General features: G+C 37.2%; 1 protein-coding gene across 1 annotated transcript; it reads left to right on the top strand.

The window, feature by feature from the left end:
- Positions 1-2,826: 2,826 nt before the first annotated feature.
- LOC581478 (metabotropic glutamate receptor 7) lies at positions 2,827-19,650 on the top strand. The gene is made up of 3 exons (XM_030994295.1): positions 2,827-4,066; positions 14,578-14,754; positions 19,405-19,650. Exons 1-3 carry the CDS (start codon positions 3,506-3,508, stop codon positions 19,648-19,650), a joined length of 984 nt encoding a protein of 327 aa, XP_030850155.1. The 5' UTR covers positions 2,827-3,505.
- The last annotated feature ends 215 nt before the right edge of the window (positions 19,651-19,865 follow it).

The following is a 19,865-nucleotide window of genomic DNA, read 5'->3' on the forward strand; positions in this document are numbered from 1 at the left end:
CAACAAAAAGGCAAATAAAAACAATGAAAACAAAAACGGAAGAAAATAAATAATCGCAAAGTGTGTGTTTGCTTATTTATACGTGCGTGTGGGGGGGGGGGGGGTGGGCGAATAATTTGAAAACATCTTCACATGCTATTTCATATACTGCCTAGGTGGGGGAACGGGCTGAACAGGGTTTCGACTGAGGGAGAAAATCCTCGCTGATGCTTGATGTACTTTATAGATTGCTCGCCCTGGTTTCATGGGTGACTTTCTTTAACTTTTAGCGAATCGGAAATCAAGCAAGCAAGCGGAGCCGCATGAAGGACAAGGAAACATGTGAACCGACTAATTCCATAGCCCTTTCCCCCGTTGGCTACAGTGAAATGTAAATTTCTTTTCTTTCTTTTACCTGTTTTTTGCGCTCCTCAAATTTTCTAGAGATGCGCATTTGCGTGTGTATTCGAACTTCGAAGTTCAATTTTCCCCATGGCAAGTACAAAAATAACGTAACATAATTACACTCAAATCGTTATGACGAGGATGATTCCCTTAGAAATACTTTTTAGAATGTTAAGGATAGAAAAGAATGAAATTATATTATAACACACAACAAATTCCATCAGGGAATTTGATAATTATTAATGTCACTATCCGTATTATGTTGTGGCAAAGTACCCATTCCAACCTTGACGCACATTATTCTGTAATGAACCGTCGCGAAAGTAGTGAAAATTGAATTTGAATGTTGTATGCATAGGGTGATTAAATTGACTAATCTAAAGCTGTGGCGTATTTAGGGGGAGGGTGGGGTATGTTTATTTTAAAACTCAACCTGAATTTAGCATACCCGAAGTACACCAAAAGAATATGTACCAGCCCTCTAATCATGAACTCGTACTCGTGCCCCCTTTTTGTTGCTCCCATTTTCCTATTTTAAGAATCCTAACTCTGCCCCTTATCAAATGAAACGCCGATCATGAATACATATATCACTTTCCTGATTAAAAAAAAAACATATATTGAACAAAAAAAATATGTTTTGGTTGAAGCATCATAATGTGAAATTCGTATAAAATCGTTCCTGCACCGATTGAACGCTTTGTATTTGTATTTATTCAGACATTCAGTAATGACCAAATACGTCTGGAGATGCATTAACAAATCTAAAAGACTAGTTTAAGACTTGCATTCCCGATCAAAAATGTGCAACGGCCCCAAGAAAGAGACAGATCGGATTGGTAGGAGGGGGGGGGGGGGGCATTTAGCGAAAAATATATTCCATGCATGTATTTTATTTAGCAAGTTAAATGTACTTCAAATCTAATAATGCACATGTATTAGGGAAGGTAACGGCGAAGTCGAAATAACGTCTCGTATGCAACAGCCCCAAGACAGGGGGAGCTGGAAAAGGTAGAAAATACGTTACAAAGAAACTCTCTGCCTGTACTTTACTTTAAAAGCTAAAAGTTAAATTAAATCTCATAAGAGAAATCTCATTAGATCTAAGCCTAAGTTTAAATTTATTTGTTAAAATTGTTGACTGAGCAAGCTTCGCCTGTGTTAGACCGGGTTTGGATTTGATTAGAAGATATGTTGTTCGTGGACGTTGAACACTTAGTTTTTCACTGAGAGATGGTCTGCAGAAAAACGTTGTCATATAGAGGTTCGTTGAACCTGTGGCGTTATAGATTTATAAGGTACGAATTTCAGCCCTGTCGAAGCAATTCCTTCTGCATTTGTATTTGACTGCATTCAGCCACATCCTTTGGCTACGTTATGGACAGTACACTTTGGCATATACAAGTTGACATATCACTGTCTTTTGTTTTGTCCAGAAAAAAAATCTTATCGGGATTTGATTTGAGGGTGACTATGGTTACATCACTCACAGAAGAAGAAGAAGAAAAAACTCGTTCTGGTCATGTTGACACGTAAATGCAGTGAACTTGATGTAAATGCATACATTCACCGTGATGAAACAACCAGACCAGCGAAGTGATCGAGAGAGAGAGAGTGATAGAGAAAGAGAGAGTGATAGAGAGATGGAAAGAAGGGGCAACTAGTAAACAACAATTATTAACTCCTGATCATGACGAGGTTATCTTGGTTAAAAAAAAATTAGGAAGTGAATGAGTATTTAAATCATTAATGAGGAAATATAAACACAAGATTTTAAATTACAAACATCAACTGTAACAGCAGATAATTTTATTGAAAAAATATTGTCGGGAAAGGTACATCAGGCTGATGATGATTAGGGAAGAAGGATTGGAGAACGATGATAATACCATGCTCAGTCTCACTATTTGATTTATTTACATGCAACTTAAAACTATTAATACGGAGAATAATATCGATGAGCTGTGGGTAATTTGATACTGAACGTTTACAAGTTAAAAAGTGCAGTTGAGATTGAAGGGCACGGCACGTCCTGTTTCCGAGAAATATCGGATTCCGGATGTTTTCGTTAAATGTTGCCAACAGTTGAACTTGAAGGCATAATGCCACGAAACGAATGAATTAAAGCTGGTACAAACTTTTGTAATTCGCAAAACTTTCACGTCGCGAAATTTTCTGGGTTTTTTGTGTGTGCTGGAAATCCGGAATCAACTGCAATGTTCATACATGCATTACCCTCCCCCTTCCTGTTTTGCATACAGTCTGCCCCTTTATCTTGATTTCTGCGTAGGCTTACACCATGTACTACGTAACCTCCCGATTTAGATTATTGAAGGGAGGGGGCTGCCTATTGAATCAAGAATCCGTTTGGCTCTGCAGGTGTAATGATCAAGTGATAAAACATATATGAAATATAGAATTTGATGTACTGCGACTTTTGTCACTGGCGGCGCTTATAGTGCTAACAATACCAGCACTGGTTATTTTTACGATCGATCTATTTTCTTAATGATAATTGTAAAAAAAAATAGTAATGACCTTTGGCGAAATACCCGTATACCCTTTGGCTTGTAATTCATTTTTTGAGGTGATATATATTTCCGTCAACGAAAAGAGAGGTGACTGAGCCCGAGACTGCAGCTGGAATCAGATTGGGAAAATCTATCTCGTTGACACTTCGCCTCGGATTTGTGATGGATGTTGTATTGCGTCAAGTATTATGATGGTTTACGCGTGTCAGCCTTTAGATGTGTCGTGGGATTTGGGCAAATGTTGAGAAAAGTTTATTAGTTCTTCTTCTGCTCCTGCTGCTTCTGCTGCTGCTCATAGAATGGGGATGAATTGTGAGGGCTGAAAACTCTGACTTTCGTATTTGTCGTGATTTTGATTAATGCGCCTTATGAACGGATAAGTGACGAGGCATATTTCATACGTCATATGTATAATGTATGTATGCGATCCCCGAATCCTTTATTAATGACGGCATCTGTTAGTTTGCTAACATTATGGTTTGATCGTGTAATGACTGTGGATCGTAACAATGTTTTTCAAATTGACTTTCTTGTCATTCTTTTCAGTCACTTATCCATTGTGCGGATGAAGTACATCGCGGTCGGTCACCATGAAGCTTATCGTCCTAGTCTGCTCCACAATGTTCTCTATCCTCGTCTTCCTGGTCATCGTGCCGTCGTTCGCCGAAGTCGACATCACCTACAAACATTGGGGCGACATCAACCTAGGCGGGCTCTTCCCGGTGCACTTCTACGAGGAGAGCGTGCAGGATTGCGGGGAGCTACGGGGTTTGGATGCGCTCAAACGCGTTGAAGCCATGGTCTACATGGTGCGACAGATCAACGACAATAAAACGCTCCTTCCCAACATCACTCTTGGATACGAGATCTACGATACCTGCTCCTTCAACGCCATAGCCCTCAAACAATCGCTCAAGATGATTCCAGCTCAACGTCTGACGTCACAGTGCCTTAGCAATACAACCGATGGGCCTCTGCCGATGATTGCGGGGGTGGTTGGAGCACAGCGCAGCGCGTCCAGCCTGCAGGCCGCCATTTTGTTTGGTTTGTACGCTATTCCTCAAGTCAGCTATCTCTCGACGAGTGATGAACTCAGCAATGATGACCGATACCCGTATTTCCTCAGGACCGTACCGCCAGATCGATTCCAGGTGAGAATGATTATAGACCAACAATCTCTGTGTCCCTGTATCCCGTATTCCATCTTTTCCTGCAAATATTAGTCCCCGTCTTCTTCTTCATCATCCCCTCTTCCTCCTTCTCCTCCCTCTTCTACTTCTTCTTCCTCTTTATTTTACTTCTTTTGAATTATTCGTATTCTAGATAGTTTTGTATAGCACATTACGGTGCTATAGGTGCTATGCAATTATCCCTGTCATTAGATTCAATGGCTAATCCACACAAAAACGTGCACACGCTCCGCTTCCTTTGGAGTATTCCGATCAGGTGCCATTTTACAAGCGGACACGTGTCGATCCAACCACATTAACAATCGCGTCCTACTGGTTACCGAATATGGGCTGAATGGTAGATGTACCATGGGACATAACTTTCTTGCCAATGGACGACTGTGTCGCGGAGGGACTCGAACCGCGAACTATGTGATCCATAGTCCGATGACGTATCCCCTTGTGTGTGCTTCTTTAAACATGTCTTTCAATCAGTTCTCTAACTTCCCAACTCTCGCTGTCTTTCTTAATCTTTAAACATAGCCCACACCATATTTTAAACTTTCAAGAAAGGTAACATCTCCGTGATTTGACTTGATCATAGCTCATTTAATTTATTCACACTATTTAATATCTATGCAGCTATCAATTGAGAAATCCCACACAACTCTGTTTTGCAATTCAGTGTTTATTGGATTCTAGATCAGTAATCAATGAATTTATTTTCAATTGAGAGAACTGAGCGGACGGGGCTGCCAGAGATTTTGTTAGCACTGTTCCATTTTTAATGATTACTATGTTGATGCAGTTATGAATAACATCTAATTTAAATCTATATACAAGTGAGCCTACAATCAAATGAGCAACTTTATTAGATGTCGCTCCAGTGGACAACGTATATTTCCATAGAAGGATCGATCAAATAAGTCATTTAATGTTGTTTGATTTTTGCAGACTGCACCGAAACCCAATGGCAGAAATGTTAGCAAAGCCTGAGCTCACTAAATATAATGTCGCAGCAACTCGACAAATATTCCCGCCAAAATGTCGTCTGCTTGTGTTTACTTCAAATGCCCGCCGTGTCAGCGCAATACAAACATCGCGAGTCTTGCGACGAGATTCATACACTGGGCGAAACCTCTTTAGATATTTCTAATTATATACCCCGCCTCCCTCTTCTCTCTCTCTCTCTCTCTCTCTCTCTCTCACACATTTATGAATGACATAATGATGACTGAAGAATGTGGTTAGATCGTAATATGTAGAACAGCCATACAAATATGAAGTTCCTTTTTCTTATGCCAGTTGCACGCGACCGGTCGAGAAGTCACTTTTCTTTTGTGTTACCTCAGTTTGCTAATTAAGCCCACCAAGTTTTTTTGCCCACATAACATGCAACTAACTCAAAGCAATCTTTGTAATGTTAATTTTGCGTTCACTTCTCTGTACGATACGGCTCTACGTCTACTCAGGGAGGTGAAAGAAAAGGAGGCGAAACTCTTGTAATTTATTCAAACGCATTCTTGAGTTCTAAAGCGTAACAATGGGATGTGTAACATTCCACTTGGCTTTGAAGTTCCATGCTCCGAACCGCGCTTCCACTGCGGGGACTTTCGGAAGCCAGGCACCAGTTTTACATTTATTACAAAATATTAAATTACCAGCAAAATTTCAGTGTAAATCAAAAACTTTATATGGGGATTTTATTGGGAATAGTACATCAAACAAATCTTCAAATTTAGAACTTCGTCCTTCCTTTAATTTGTGTGCCAGAGTTGGTAAAAGAAAAATTACATCCTGTCAAAAATTCAATATTTTAGGATGATGCGCTAATTTGTGCATGCTTTAATGTCCCGTTATTTGATCCATGATTTACAATCTTCAATAACATTAAGTTTGCTAATGCGTGTTTTCGCGTGTTTTTTGTATTTTTCAAGTTTAAAAAAGGATAAAATTACACAAGTTTGTGTTCGCTTGTTTTACTTGTACACATTCAACAATGGATGATAAATCATTGGAAGGGACAGCGAACAGTTGCTGTGATACCATTTTCTGATGTAGGAATTCTAAATCCTGAAATTTCATGCACTCTTTTATCTCACCACCTGGTCAACAGTTGCAGATTAGCGCATAACTTTTCGGCGGCTTGGAGCATGGGGTCAAAGGAGAGCGGCTTGATTCCAGTCCTTCTCTATCACGTCCCTGGTCTACTCTACTCTACGTCAGTCACTGCTTAAACCCCACCGCACGATCGTCTTGCGATTCAATTTTCGAAAAATCGCAATCGTATAAGAATTAGTATTATTTTATTAGTGTAAAACAGATGTTACTTTCTGATTTAGCTTCTGAATAATGATTAGAACACTGACAGCCGTAATTTTAGTGCATTTTAAAATCCTTCTAGTCAGAATAAAAGCCGAATCGGCTTTAGATCGTAGACAACCGTACATCTGGTATGACGTCACCACGATTCTGAGCCGATTTAGCTTTTTCTCCTCGGGGAGAGTTTAAAATCACTTGAAATTTTAATTTGATTAGTCATATCGCTACAATTCAGATCCTCGATCACTAAGGATGTTTATATCGAATTTTGTAGCTAATTCTTCCAAAATCGGATCGCAGTAGGATCGTGTAATATGCGCGGGGCCTATTATGGACTGTGCAAACAATACCATGAATTACGGCTTCTGGTTTGATGAGGTCGACCGAAATAACGCTCCCTGTTTGTGCAACGGGCACATAAATCCTGGGGGTGTTTCATAAAACTGTTCGTAAAGTTACGCATGACTTTTCGAACGACTTGTATATTAATCCTGGCAATAAACGGTAAATTTATCATTCAAAGAGCTTGCAACTATATCAAGAAATAGGTTGATGAATGGTCATAAATTGGCCATATCATCTGCTAGTATTTTGCACCTTCACATTTCGACAATGCTCGAATTAAACAGCGCGGCGCATGAATGCAAACACACGAGAATTGGCTCTCTTGAGCGCGTGAAAATTAGGAGGTTGATGGATCTGTCGTTTGTGCTGTATGAGAACTTAGTGACGTCATTGGTCCATGAAAAATAATTTCTCTTAACATTTTTATTAAAATTGTGTTTTTGTGATTGGCGTTACAGAGGCTTAAAATTTTGCCTTTCGCTCACAATTATGTATAATGAAAGGCGACGTAGTCACCATTATTTGCAATAACCTCATAAACATCTTTAACTATATTCCATTACGCTTTTAATTGCATGAAAATGTACACGGCAATGTGGAATTCTCTTAATCTCTCTCTCTCTCACTCACTCTATCTCTCTCTTTTCGCTGTCAATCTATCTGTCCATCTATTTTTTGCTATCTTTCTATCACTCTCTCATGAGAAGGTTCGAAACTTTGAGGTGTGTATTTACAAAGCAATATGAAGAGCAACGGCAGTTTGAAAATTATTGATAAGCGCCTGAGACTGCAAATAGACACGACCTGGACAGTGCACGCTGTGTATTTGTATAACTTAAGAAAAGAATCATAACAAGAGAGAACTATAAATCAGAAGGAATGAGGTCGAATCAGGACGCTCAACAATGTTTAAGCGATCTCCTTTTCTTCCTAGAATCAATTTTTGGTTGGGTTTAGAGAAATGAAGACATCGACAAAGCGTTGTACCAGATCGATGTAGTTTGATATTAAGAAATCTCTATTATCGATGCGTATAGGAGCATAACTGCGGCAGTAATCTAAGACCCTCTCACCAAGTGGCCGCGGGGAACAAGAGCAAATGTATCTGTTTCTGTAATATCACGAATGTCAATAATGCGCGTTATTTTTTCGTCTACAAAATAATTTGTCGACATTCCCATGTGAATTTCTTATACTACAATAAGTTTCATTTCTCTGTATGCTTCATTATCGAACTTTTACATAAAATCATCGCGCTTTTTAAACAGCAATGTAAGACTTACTTCTAAACACAAAATGAATTATACCGGTACATCATTATTTTCTTTGAATGCATACCACGTTTCACCCAACCAATAAATTTAGCATGTCTTGTTTAATCATGCCTAATAGCGTTATCCCAGTTAATTATCGTTTTTGATATGGTAAAATAGAGAATTTTTAAAAATTAATAATACGTTTCGATCTTTAAATGAATGACACAATCGTCCATAATTTCGTTAAAAATAGAGGCACTGTTAGATAATCTCAATAAAATATGCGCTTCTGGAGAAGAAAGAAAAACACTCATGAAGAATAACCTTTGTGTTTTTTTTATTTAAACAAATGATCGAAATGCGACGATAATTTGTTACGGTTTTACAAATAAAGCTCGAAATTGCTTTTAAATGGAGCTACTTTAAGCACCCGGAAATATCAACTATAAACTATTACATGTAGGGCCTTAATATAATACGAATACAAAAATTCATAAAATGCAGGAAAGGGGCAGAATAATTCTGTTCTTATCTTTCCGTGGTTTGTTTGTACTGTATAGTTTAAAAATCTTTCGTCTTGATATATTTCTGCATTATTAATACGAATGGAAATAAAGAATACGGGGCATATTACACCATTAACCCCTTTTAATAGAAATGCAGGGTTTAAGACATGAAACAAAAAAAAATATAGAATTTAAATTGGAGTTTATTAAAACTCGGGATTAAACACTGACTATTTTAAGCATCACATTCAATTCAAGAAATCGATTTATATTCAAAACATTACTTAATTTAGACCTGAATTGACAAAGCATTGACAAAATTATAGGAATAAAAGTATCCTTTTCATGTAATTAAATGATTTCACTCTCATCCGGTAAGTACAGGGGCACAGTTTTCTTGATGTATCAAATTACGAAAAAGAACATACTCTCTCGAGGATACAATCTCATAAAACATTTTCGCCCTGAAGATACCATGAACCACTTTGCGATCAACCACTCATATTAATACTTCGAACAACATTTCCGTATTGCCCCAATCTTCCTCATTTCCACCGCGATGGATACCTCCGGGGAATCTCTGAAATCGAACTCAAATCAAGGAACAATATGCTAGAAGAAACATGGTTATGTTTCGAACTTGGGAATTAGTCTGTTGACCTCGGGGGCGGAGGGGGGGGGGGGGGGGGTGCAGGGGGTTAGTGACCCTTTTGAAGAATGCTGCGATTTCGATGTAAAGAATTATCGGGTAATGTTCAGAAGGATTGATAGAGTGGTGGGGCGGGGGAAATGTTTCACATTCACCGTAATGGAATGCAGGGGCGCCAACCGATCTACAGTAAGTTTGGGGAAGGAGCAAAGAAATCAATTAAAATTGATTGAGTACGAGGCACCTGAGCAACAAAGAGAACATGATATATCTTTAAAGAGATATCTTACCGTCGCCATATTCTTCTGGCGACGTTATTACCTCGTATTCGGTGACAGATCCAGGGGGTATTCGCGGTTTGCTCCCTTTCCAGCTCCTGTATTGAAAGTGCTTTTGAATGCTCTTTAAGAATTTTTTCGATGATTTTATTTTAATTAATTTTATTTAAATTCTTTTATCTAATATTTGAGGGGGAACCTTGCATCCCTCTCCCATGGACAATGTTTTGAAGGTAGGTGAAATGATTGATTTTCCACGTCTGGATAGAGGAAATCTTTCTTTCACCCTCACGAGTTGTGAATGGCTTGTATTTAACATACATTTAAAAATGCATTGATGGGAAATTAACCCCCTCCCCAAAGGATCCTTAACACCCCCTCCCCCCACCCTCCCTTGCCTTGACTTTCTTCGGATCATCGGGTCATCGCGTCCGGTCGGGTTGTCGCGTTACACGGCCTTTCGTGAAACAAAAACGGAAGAAAATGCGACCGTTTGTACATTTGCCGTAGGGTTTTTACAAAGTGTCGGGTAATTTGTACCAGATCATTTGAGATTTTGAAGACAAATTTGTATGTAAAACAACATTCGTCCCGTTCATAATGTTCCATCCCACAAGCGTGAAATGGACAAACAGATAAAAAAATAAACCTACAAATAAGAAGATAACCAAATAAAGAAGTAGATAAATTATAGGTGAGATCAAAATTTTTAAAATTTAAAAATCGTCGAAACGCACATCAGTTTATGACTTTTGCTATTACAAAAGCCACGGCCATTGACTAGCGCGTTCATCAGACTGACATTCGTATACTATATTTAAAAAAAAGGTTTACCTTCGTATTGTCTGCATTATGCAAGCCCCCTTCGGCATTTTCAGCTCCGAACGAGCCATTCGTCAGTTTAAGTGATTACAGGGGGGGGGGGAACGCAAATTAAACATCGTTAAAAAGGCATCCAATAACTTTGAATAGAAATTATGCTTTCCTATAGCATGCAAATACCCCTATTTAACTTTTAGGTTAATGACTTGTTATGGCTTCCAAGATGTTGATGACGTTACATTTATTTTTGCTTTGGGGCAACCATAAAAAAGGGAATATCTTGGAGGTTGCTATCATTAGAAGATTGGATGATACACCATCCACCGGTCGAAGTATTAGATTGGATTTATAACCTCCAGAAAGTGGGAATTACAAACATGGCTTCTAGCTTTTTGACCTTTAAAAAAATGTTTTTCAAGAGGCAAGGCTATAAGGCTACATATGGGGTTACGACGGCTTAGTTAAAAATCTAGTCAGTCTAATTAGTTAGATTCTCAGCTGCAAGGTGAGTTTAAACTTTATTTAAAAGATGTATGTTAAGGACAAGGGTCGCAATGTTATGGTTAGGTTGATGGTTAAGTCTAGGGTTGGGTTAGTCCATTGCCTGGACTGTTTCCGTGACGCGCGCCCAATCAGCTGAGAAAATAACACATTCGGGACTTTTAGATTTGCACCAGTGACGTCCTTTTAAGGCACTAGGAGTGCCTTAATAATCTCACAGTGCCTTAAAAGGACGTCGTGACACGTAGCAGTCCACTATGTCGACGTGCAAATCTAAACGTCCCTACTCTCAACGCTACAACGGAGACAGTGCTTTCACGAATGTATATATATATATATATATTTTTTTTTGGGGGGGGGGGGAATCGCACGATCAGTGGAGACACCGCGCTGTGTGGGTGTAAGGAAAGGGGGGGGGGGAGGAGTTGATTGAAGAATAAACAAATATATACAAATGTGGACTAGGGTTAGGTTAGCGCTGGGTCCAGGGTTGAACTTAGGAGTTCAGTTAGTGTAGGAAATTGACCGCAAAGCAATTGTCGCCGAGGCATGTTTCATATAACTAGAACTAGCAGGTTTTTAACAGCCTTAAGTAAAATGCTTTCCACAATTAATAACGCCTGAAACATGTATTATGTGTTTTTTTACGACCCAACTCATGTACCTATCCCTCGTATTAGTTCACTGTATTTAAAGTGATATACTTCCGATGTGAATTTGGAAGAAAAAAAAAAGAATTTCGCGACGAGGGTAAACCGTGTTGCATTACATATATTTTGAAAGAAGCCCTTGAACATTGCTTTCATTTGTACGGGCAACGAAGTGTCTGTGACCTCGAAATCTGAAATATGAACGACTAGAAAAATCGTTCGATTACAACATTGGTGAAAACATTTATGATATTCCATGGACCTATTCTGATGTTAAAATATTAGGGGTTCATTTTGGGAAAAATGAACAAAACCTAATAAATCTTAATTGGAAACCCAAAATATCAAAGATTGAAAATATAGTACGTCTATGGAAAGCGAGGCGCTTAACTTTTTCTGTTAAAATAACTATAATCAATTCATTTCTTGTTTCTAAAATTATATACAATGCTCAAATGATTTCCATGCCGGAAAATGTAATGAAACTCATTGATTCTTTACTGTATACATTTTTGTGGAATGGAAAAAAAACACAAAATAAAAAGAAAAGCGGTTTGTATGAGTTATGAGTATGGAGGATTAAAAATGGGTGATTTGAATGGCTCTGTTACAAAGTTTTATATTAAAGTGGATATTGCACTACTTCTCCCACGAAAACTCAAAATGGAAAAAGATAATTGATGGTTTCTTTTAAAAAAAGTGGGCAATTTACAATAGTTAAATAGTAAATGTACAAAAGATGATATGAAGTTTTGTTTAAAGAATATAAAAATGCCCCAATATTACAAGAATATGGTATATACTTGGTTTGACTTTAAAGAGATATTAGAATTTAAGACGCCAATTGATTTACAATGTACTAATGTTAGAAGTGAAAAAATATGGTTTAACTCAAATGTAAGACATCATAACAAAAATGTATTATTTATTAACAAATGGTTCGATGTAGGCCTTTTGAAAATTAATGATGTCGTAAAAAACTCTAGATTTATGTCTTTGAGAGAAATTGAAGAAAGATTTGAGAAAAAACATGCTTCTTTGTTTCAAGAATATTATATCATAGTAAATGCAATTCCCAAAGTTTGAAAACAGAATATGTTAAGACAGGTACATGTATATGATGCGACACGAGAAGAAAATGAAGGTGTCATGAAAAATATTTTAATGAATGTTAACACTAAACGAAAGACGAAGTTTTTTTTACTCTACGTTGTCTTTTCATTCAATTGTTAGACCTCCAATCGAAGAGAAATGGGAAGAAATGTTGAATAGTACAGAACAAATTGACTGGAAAGTCATATGGTCATTTAATTTACAAGCTATGAAAGAAAACAAAATATCAGAATTCAATTTATTACACAACTTATTACCAAATAGGTATACTTTATTCAAATGGAAACTGTGTAACAATCCCTTTGTTTATATGATGATCAGTTACACGACAATCTCCATTTATTTGTAAAATGCAAGCACACAAGATTGTTTTGGTTATTTTTTGGAGACATAATTCGAAAACTTTACAATGTTAATTTTTCTTTTGACAAGTTCGTTTTAATTGAAGGTTATAACTTGAAAAACAAAATATTTAAACGTTTATTTTTTTTAATGATATATGCAAAATACACAGTTTATTTAACACTTTATGCAAGCAGAAAATCGCAAACTCATGTTTCATGAATTCTTATTCTTTGTATTTTCAAAAGACTAATCCACAACCGATTAAAGATCAAACGGAACTATAAAACAAAAAAGCTATGCATTTTTTAAAACACTGTTATTCAAGAAAACGAAACATGTTTTATTTGAACTATGTTAAGATGCTACGATGTTATTTTAATTGATTGTGTATGATTGTTTAATTTGTTCAAAAACATATATTTATCAATAAATTCATTTTACAAAAAAAACAAAAAACAAACATTTACGGGCAACTTAGGTTTTATTGCTAGACAGTACATTTCTCTGGTGTATTCATCGCAATTATGTCTAAAAACTCCAATTCTTTTCCGTACATGACATAGAAGCATATCATTTTCTATAGTCCTAGTTTATACAAACTGAACATAATTTTATCAAAGCTTTTTATCATTTGATAAACGAACATACAACATAATTTAACAATGTATACGAATGAATTATAGCACAATTACATAATATGAAATTATTACCGCACCACACAGTTATTTTATCCTTAAAACTAGGACAGGTATTGCTTCTCTTTGTTTGGAGAATAAAACTGGATACTCTTTATAATTCTGAGTTACATACAAGTGTTTTTCCTTTATTGAAACACACAATCTACTTCAAAACCATCTCCCTCGCCTCCCTCTTCTCTAACTCCTTGGAATTTATTTCATTTTCCCCATCCTCGGAGGATTATGAGCTACCTTAGTACGGCATACTTGAATGTATACTTCATCCGCTTATATATTAAAAGGAAAACTGAATAAATGAACAAAGATACAGCTTATTAATGTACGTTTTATATTATACGATGATCATCGGATTATGGTCGGATTATAGGATTACAGGAATTTAACCTAAATGTTTAAAATGTTGGTTGGGGGTAAATTTACTGTTCATGCAGCCTATTCTCTCTCTCAGAGCATGGTTAAAACACAGTTTCTTAGCAAATAATTGTTATGCATTTCTTTCAAATCCAAGTTTAAATTCGAGTTTCCAACTTATGGCGGATCTAGGGGCACGCCCCGTCCATTTTTGTCCCCACTCGACTATCAATTGATTCTCTTTGCTTGCTTGCTTTCATTGCTTAGTCGCTTGCTTGTCAGAAGTTGTTGAAAATTGTTGCCCCCTCCCCTCCCGTCAGAGAATCCTGGACCTCAGAATAACCCATTAATTTCAAACTAATATTCAATTTAACCTTTATGCCCACTGCACTACTCGTAGCTACTTGCGCCCTCTATACAAAACATAGCCAATTGGTGACCAGTGGTCCCCCCCCCCCCCCCATGATCCTCCCTTTCTTGTGTTATTTGAAAGCTGATTTTATGAGATAACCACCTGTCCAGTGAACTTGCAGGCTGGTCTAATCCCTCCTTAACACTAGTACTGATGAGCTTTAAGTTGGTACGATTTGAAGGTTTAAAATGTCGGTAAGCTGTTCATCTTCTTTTTATTTTATTATCTCTCTTTTTCTCCACCAGGTAAAAGCGATGGTTGATATTCTTCTCCTGTACAGATGGAAGTATGTGTCTTTTATCAACTCAGACGACACGTATGGAAAGAGTGCGCAGACCGAGTTCCGGTCACGTGCTGCCGATAACGATATCTGCCTGGCGGTTGCTCGGACGATACCGGCATCGACTGAAACCTACGATGAGGTAAGGGTTGGATTATTCAGTCAACATTTGTTTACTTTTTGTTTTACCGTCCTTTGTTCGTATCTTGTATCATGCTGTTCACGTTGTTTTGGGGTTGATTTACAGGGCCGATAATTAATGCGCCTCGGAATAGAGTTTCTAGATAGACGGCGCTATCGATATGCATATTATTAGTATTATTATTATTTTTGTAAAACTGTGTTGCAATCACTGATAAAGCCACTCTGGTAAAAAAAAGAAAAGAAGGTGAATAATCAAATAAATAATACATATAATCTTCAGACTCTAAAGATTTCTGCTCAACATGCAGTGCCGAATGCCCAAGTGATAATTGTCAGTGAAATTTAATTCCGAGTACAAGTTTTCCTTTAGTGTTAGAATTGAAGTAGGTAGGATATCTAGTTGGCATTTCCCCCTTGTTTTTCTTTTGGATGAGCGGTTTAGAATACTCTATATCAAGTGATAAACACTGCGCGTTTATGTTTTAAAAAAACCGCATGGAATGTTATGAATTTTATTCCTACTTCATCAACACCCTGATCCTTTGGTGTTTTCTCAAAAGAGAATTCCATTTCCCCCTAATCCTGTTTCCAAATTGTTTTTTCTTTTGCCCTTCTCTTTTAGGGCAAAACAAATGAGCAGAAACCATGTTCAAGCCAAAATTTATTTTTCTTCATGTAAATACGGCCTAGTTTTTGCATTGTCTAAGGTGATTCAGCGCTACAAATTCAAACTGCATATGGTCTAATAATTCTGTCAATTTCTTCATCTTAATACGGCATAGCTTTAGCATTGTCAGATTTGATTTCAGCGTCACAACTCCACACTAGATAGTTACATGCTCTAATCTCGTGCCATAACTATTATATTTGTCCTTTTTATTGTCTTTTTTTAGTAATATACTTTTATTAAGTTGCAAATATTATTGCAATTTCATTGAATTATGTTTTGCATGAAAAAATAAAATCAATTGAATTGAATTGAATAGACATAAGTTGTGGCGGCGTTACAACTCTACACTGGCTAGTCATATGGTCCAATAATTCAGCTAACATTCGACACGAACCCGTCACAATACCTACCAAAAAGATATTGCCACTTCATCATATTGGACTGTCGTGAAATCTATACTGAAGCCCTATTCATACTGGAGATGAATCAAGCGGTTTTATGGCTGACATTATTATTTGTTATAAGATGTTGACGTGGATCCTAATCAAATGATTTGTTGAAAGCGTACACGTGACCATGCATTTATTTTGCCTAACGCGTAATCGCGCGTAATTCGGGAAATGACCGGTCATTATCCAATGGTAATGACCGATCATTATAAAAATCATGTTAGAAGACATCATTTTATGAAACAAATAAAACATAATCTTATAAAACAAATAATACACATCATTTTCTTCGGGCATTAGTAAGAATTACCCACACTTGGTACCTTCAAAACAGTCCAAACGCCCTCGGCTATCGCCTCGGGCGTGTTAGACTGTTCCAAATTAGGTAGCTCGTGTGGTTAATTCTTACTAATGCCCTCACTGATGTGTAATATACTAACACCCATCTGCTCAGCTCGTTTCGACGCAATGTGAATAAAATGTGTCTGATAGACCTTAATTTCAAAACAATGCGAATCAGTGGCATAATTAGGGGGAAACGGGGGGAAGGGGTGTAGGTGGTAGAGAAGAGGAAAGGGACAGGGGGGGGGGGTGAGAAATAAACGCATGATGGGACCCCCTTCAGCATTATGCCCACAATCGGTTTTTATACGCACTTCAAATAATTAATTCCTGCCAGGGTACCCATTGACATCACCTGGGTCGAGCGTGGCAAATGTAGATCAATGTCTTTCCAAAGGACATTAGTGCCGCAGCGGGACTCAAACCGCAGACCTTGTGATCCATGGTTCGGTGACGTATCCAAACCACGAAGATAATTTAATAAGATGATCCTTTGCATAAAATGTTCAGAGCAGCTGCTACTTATAACTATCAAAGGCATTTAAGAGGTTGTGGGCTATTCTACTCTCATGACCTAGTCATTGGCATGATGGTATCAATGAATCAGATAGAATGTCATTCAGATAAAAATAAACATTCTAATACAAAACATTCTTAAGACTCCTTTTCATCCAGCAGATACAGAGCAATTAAAAAAAATATATAAATATGATAAGTTACGAGACATAGGATTGATGGAATAGAGATAAACACAATAAAGCATTAGCATCAAATATAGTTATTACAAAAGATACACAACAAATTTAATGACATAACAAAGAAAGTATTAAATGTGAATGAGGGTCCCGCCGGTTCACAACCAAGTCTTTGCGCTCGCCCCTTGGTATAAGGCTTTAATCCTCATTACGACTTATGTCGGAGCTGACTTAAAGCCGTCGGTCCCCTGGTTGCTTACCTACAAGAATATACATGCTTTCTTAGCAGTCAGGTTGAGAAATCATCAAACAATTAAAAGAAAATTCATGCCCTTAGGTGTATTATCTTAAAACATGGAATTCCTATTATATATAGGAAAAAGCGAGGCACATGTAATTGGGTTTTTAGCTCTGGAAGAGTGAGATGAAAATGAAGTGACGTTCTATGAACGTTTAAACGCTCCTGGGACGTTCAGCGTCATAGGGACGTTGTTCTTTAGCTAGAATAAATGATGAGAGACCTCACACATTATCCATTTAACCTTGTAATCAATCACTCAGTATAATCATGGAGTTACTAACTCCATGGTATAATTGATACGCTTGCACACCAAACGTTTTTCCCCATTATAATAATCTAGTGGAATATAATTGCCTGATAAATCCTGCGTGAACGAGCACTGAATGATGAATTTTCACTTTAAAAATAATGTCCAAGTATATGGGGTCGATGTAATGACCAAGTATGAATTGGTCTCTTGACAAATTAAAGTAGCATGTTGCCTGATAGTTTATACGCTAATGAACCACGAAGGATAAATTCCCAATTTAAACCCTATACCCAGCAATAGGGTCGATGTAACGATAAAAATGAATCTCTCGGCGAATTAAAAAGCGCAATATTTTTAAGTGCTTTACGATCCTAATGTTTCCCAAGTGTCATCAAAATAAATCGCTCAATATAGCAAACTCTGTCGTAATTCCCTGGTTATCGTATTTCAATTTGGAGTAACACTTTCGGGGAGAACGCTCTATTGACAAGTAGTAACAGGAGCGAAATGTATATAAGTTGATAGAAACTCTGTCGCCTTCAAATTTGTCATTTGCGTGTAATTTCAAGTACTATTTGAATATCCTAATCTTCTATTTTGACAGCATGATAAACACATTGTTTTTAAGTATTTGTTATCATGAAATGTCATATAGCATCTTGAGTTTCGTCGAAGATGACATTGTCGAAAGGAAAGAATATTCGATTAAAAAAAAAAAAATGCTTTCAAACTTTCTCAGTGAAGAAAAAAGAACCAGTGTCATTTTGCAGGAAAATAAGCCATGTTTGAGAAATTTTTTTGGGAAATATTGAATATTGTCAAAGTTTGTGTACATAATCTGTACATAATCTGTACATAATCTTGCGTCTTTTCGGTTATTGATTTTTAGTCAACTTTTACAGGGGGAAAATAATTCTACAGGAAGGAATGTATTCTATTTGGAATTTCAACTTTTTTATTAAATGTTTGATTGGATATAGTAATTGTTACGAGTTTTTGTTTAAATAACATTTCGATAACCATTGCAGTGCAGTTTTCCGGCTGGCATGATCATGGTGATATATGTTAACAAATTGTTTGAATTCGTTTATATGAACGGAATATAATAGACTATTCTTGGATATTTCGTGACCAGTTGTTTTTCTCGACAAGTCTAAAGCTTGTCACATGCTCGCCTGACATCGCAACAGCTTATTGTATACAAAGTGAATTCCTCCATACAGACGAATCAAATCAAATAGGGGTGAATCGTATTAAAACAAATATTATTACCCCAGTCATCGGATTCATTCACGCACAATGTGCACCATCTCCACTCTCTGGGGAGCTCTCGTACTATATGATCACATGGGTATAGAGTGGCGATTAATGCCTTGCCAGGGATCGAACCTCCGAACTTTGCTTTTCAAGTCAAGCGCTTAAAGCACTCGACTACGACAACTCTACTAATGCATAACTTGAAATACATTTATTTTGTATTTACGGGTTTAATGAATCTTATTCTTCAATTAGCCAATTCCATAGTAGTTTGTTATTTGTGTCCCATACACTACCAGGTCTTGTGGTACTCTGAACGAGAAAAAAAAAAGTTTCGTATCACTTCGTATTTGGTCTTTTGTAAAGTGATCATTATGTAGTAAATCTGAGATGTGGTCAGTAACGTGTTTGTGTGTGTGTGTGTGTGTGCGTGCGTGCGTGTGTGTGTCTGTGTGGGGGGGGGGTAGTTTATGCTTATTAAACTGCCCAGATATAATCCTTAAAACACACTTGTTTGAACAGCATTTTTGACTTAGTTTCAGTCGGGCATTTACGGCACCTATTTATCCCTCTTTCTTCCAAAGCGCAAAGAGACGCTACAACAGTGATATGCTCTGTAAAAGCACTGTATTATTATTATTATTGTTGTTATTAATCATATTTTACCCCAATCCTCCCAAACAGCTAATCAGCGACCTGCTGGACACGCAGAGTAACTCGGCCCATTCCACCGTGGTCATTCTCTTCGTCCAACTCGAGACTGCCCGAAACATCTTCACCGCAGCGGCCAAGGCGGGGGCCTACCGTCGCTTCATCTGGATCGGCAGCGATGGCTGGGGCAACTACGGGCTCGAACCCGTCCTCAACAACGAGGAAGTCGCACTGGGTGAGTTCACACTGATCATGTTTTATCCTAGGGGTGTTTCATAAAGATTCTAAGTCGAACTTAACTCTAATTTGGACTTAAATATTATGGAGAGCCATTTTTAGCCTTATAATGAAATATATTCAAAAGCAAAAATTCAAGTATTTTAGACTTTTCATAAATTCCACATCAAGAACATGAGATCTCTAATGATAATATAAAATATAAATGATTTAAATCAACTTTTATGCCTTTTGAAATAACTTTTACAAAATATTTC

This window comes from Strongylocentrotus purpuratus, unplaced genomic scaffold (assembly GCF_000002235.5).
Source record: "Strongylocentrotus purpuratus isolate Spur 01 unplaced genomic scaffold, Spur_5.0 spur5_scaffold_21, whole genome shotgun sequence".
NCBI classification, from domain to species: domain Eukaryota; kingdom Metazoa; phylum Echinodermata; class Echinoidea; order Camarodonta; family Strongylocentrotidae; genus Strongylocentrotus; species Strongylocentrotus purpuratus.

Coding starts and splice junctions, on each gene's coding strand:
- LOC581478 (XM_030994295.1), top strand. CDS start 3,506: ATGAAGCTTATCGTCCTAGTCTGCTCCACAATGTTCTCTATCCTCGTC. Junction 4,067..14,577: donor TACCGCCAGATCGATTCCAG/GTGAGAATGATT, acceptor TTTCTCCACCAG/GTAAAAGCGATGGTTGATAT. Junction 14,755..19,404: donor CGACTGAAACCTACGATGAG/GTAAGGGTTGGA, acceptor CCTCCCAAACAG/CTAATCAGCGACCTGCTGGA.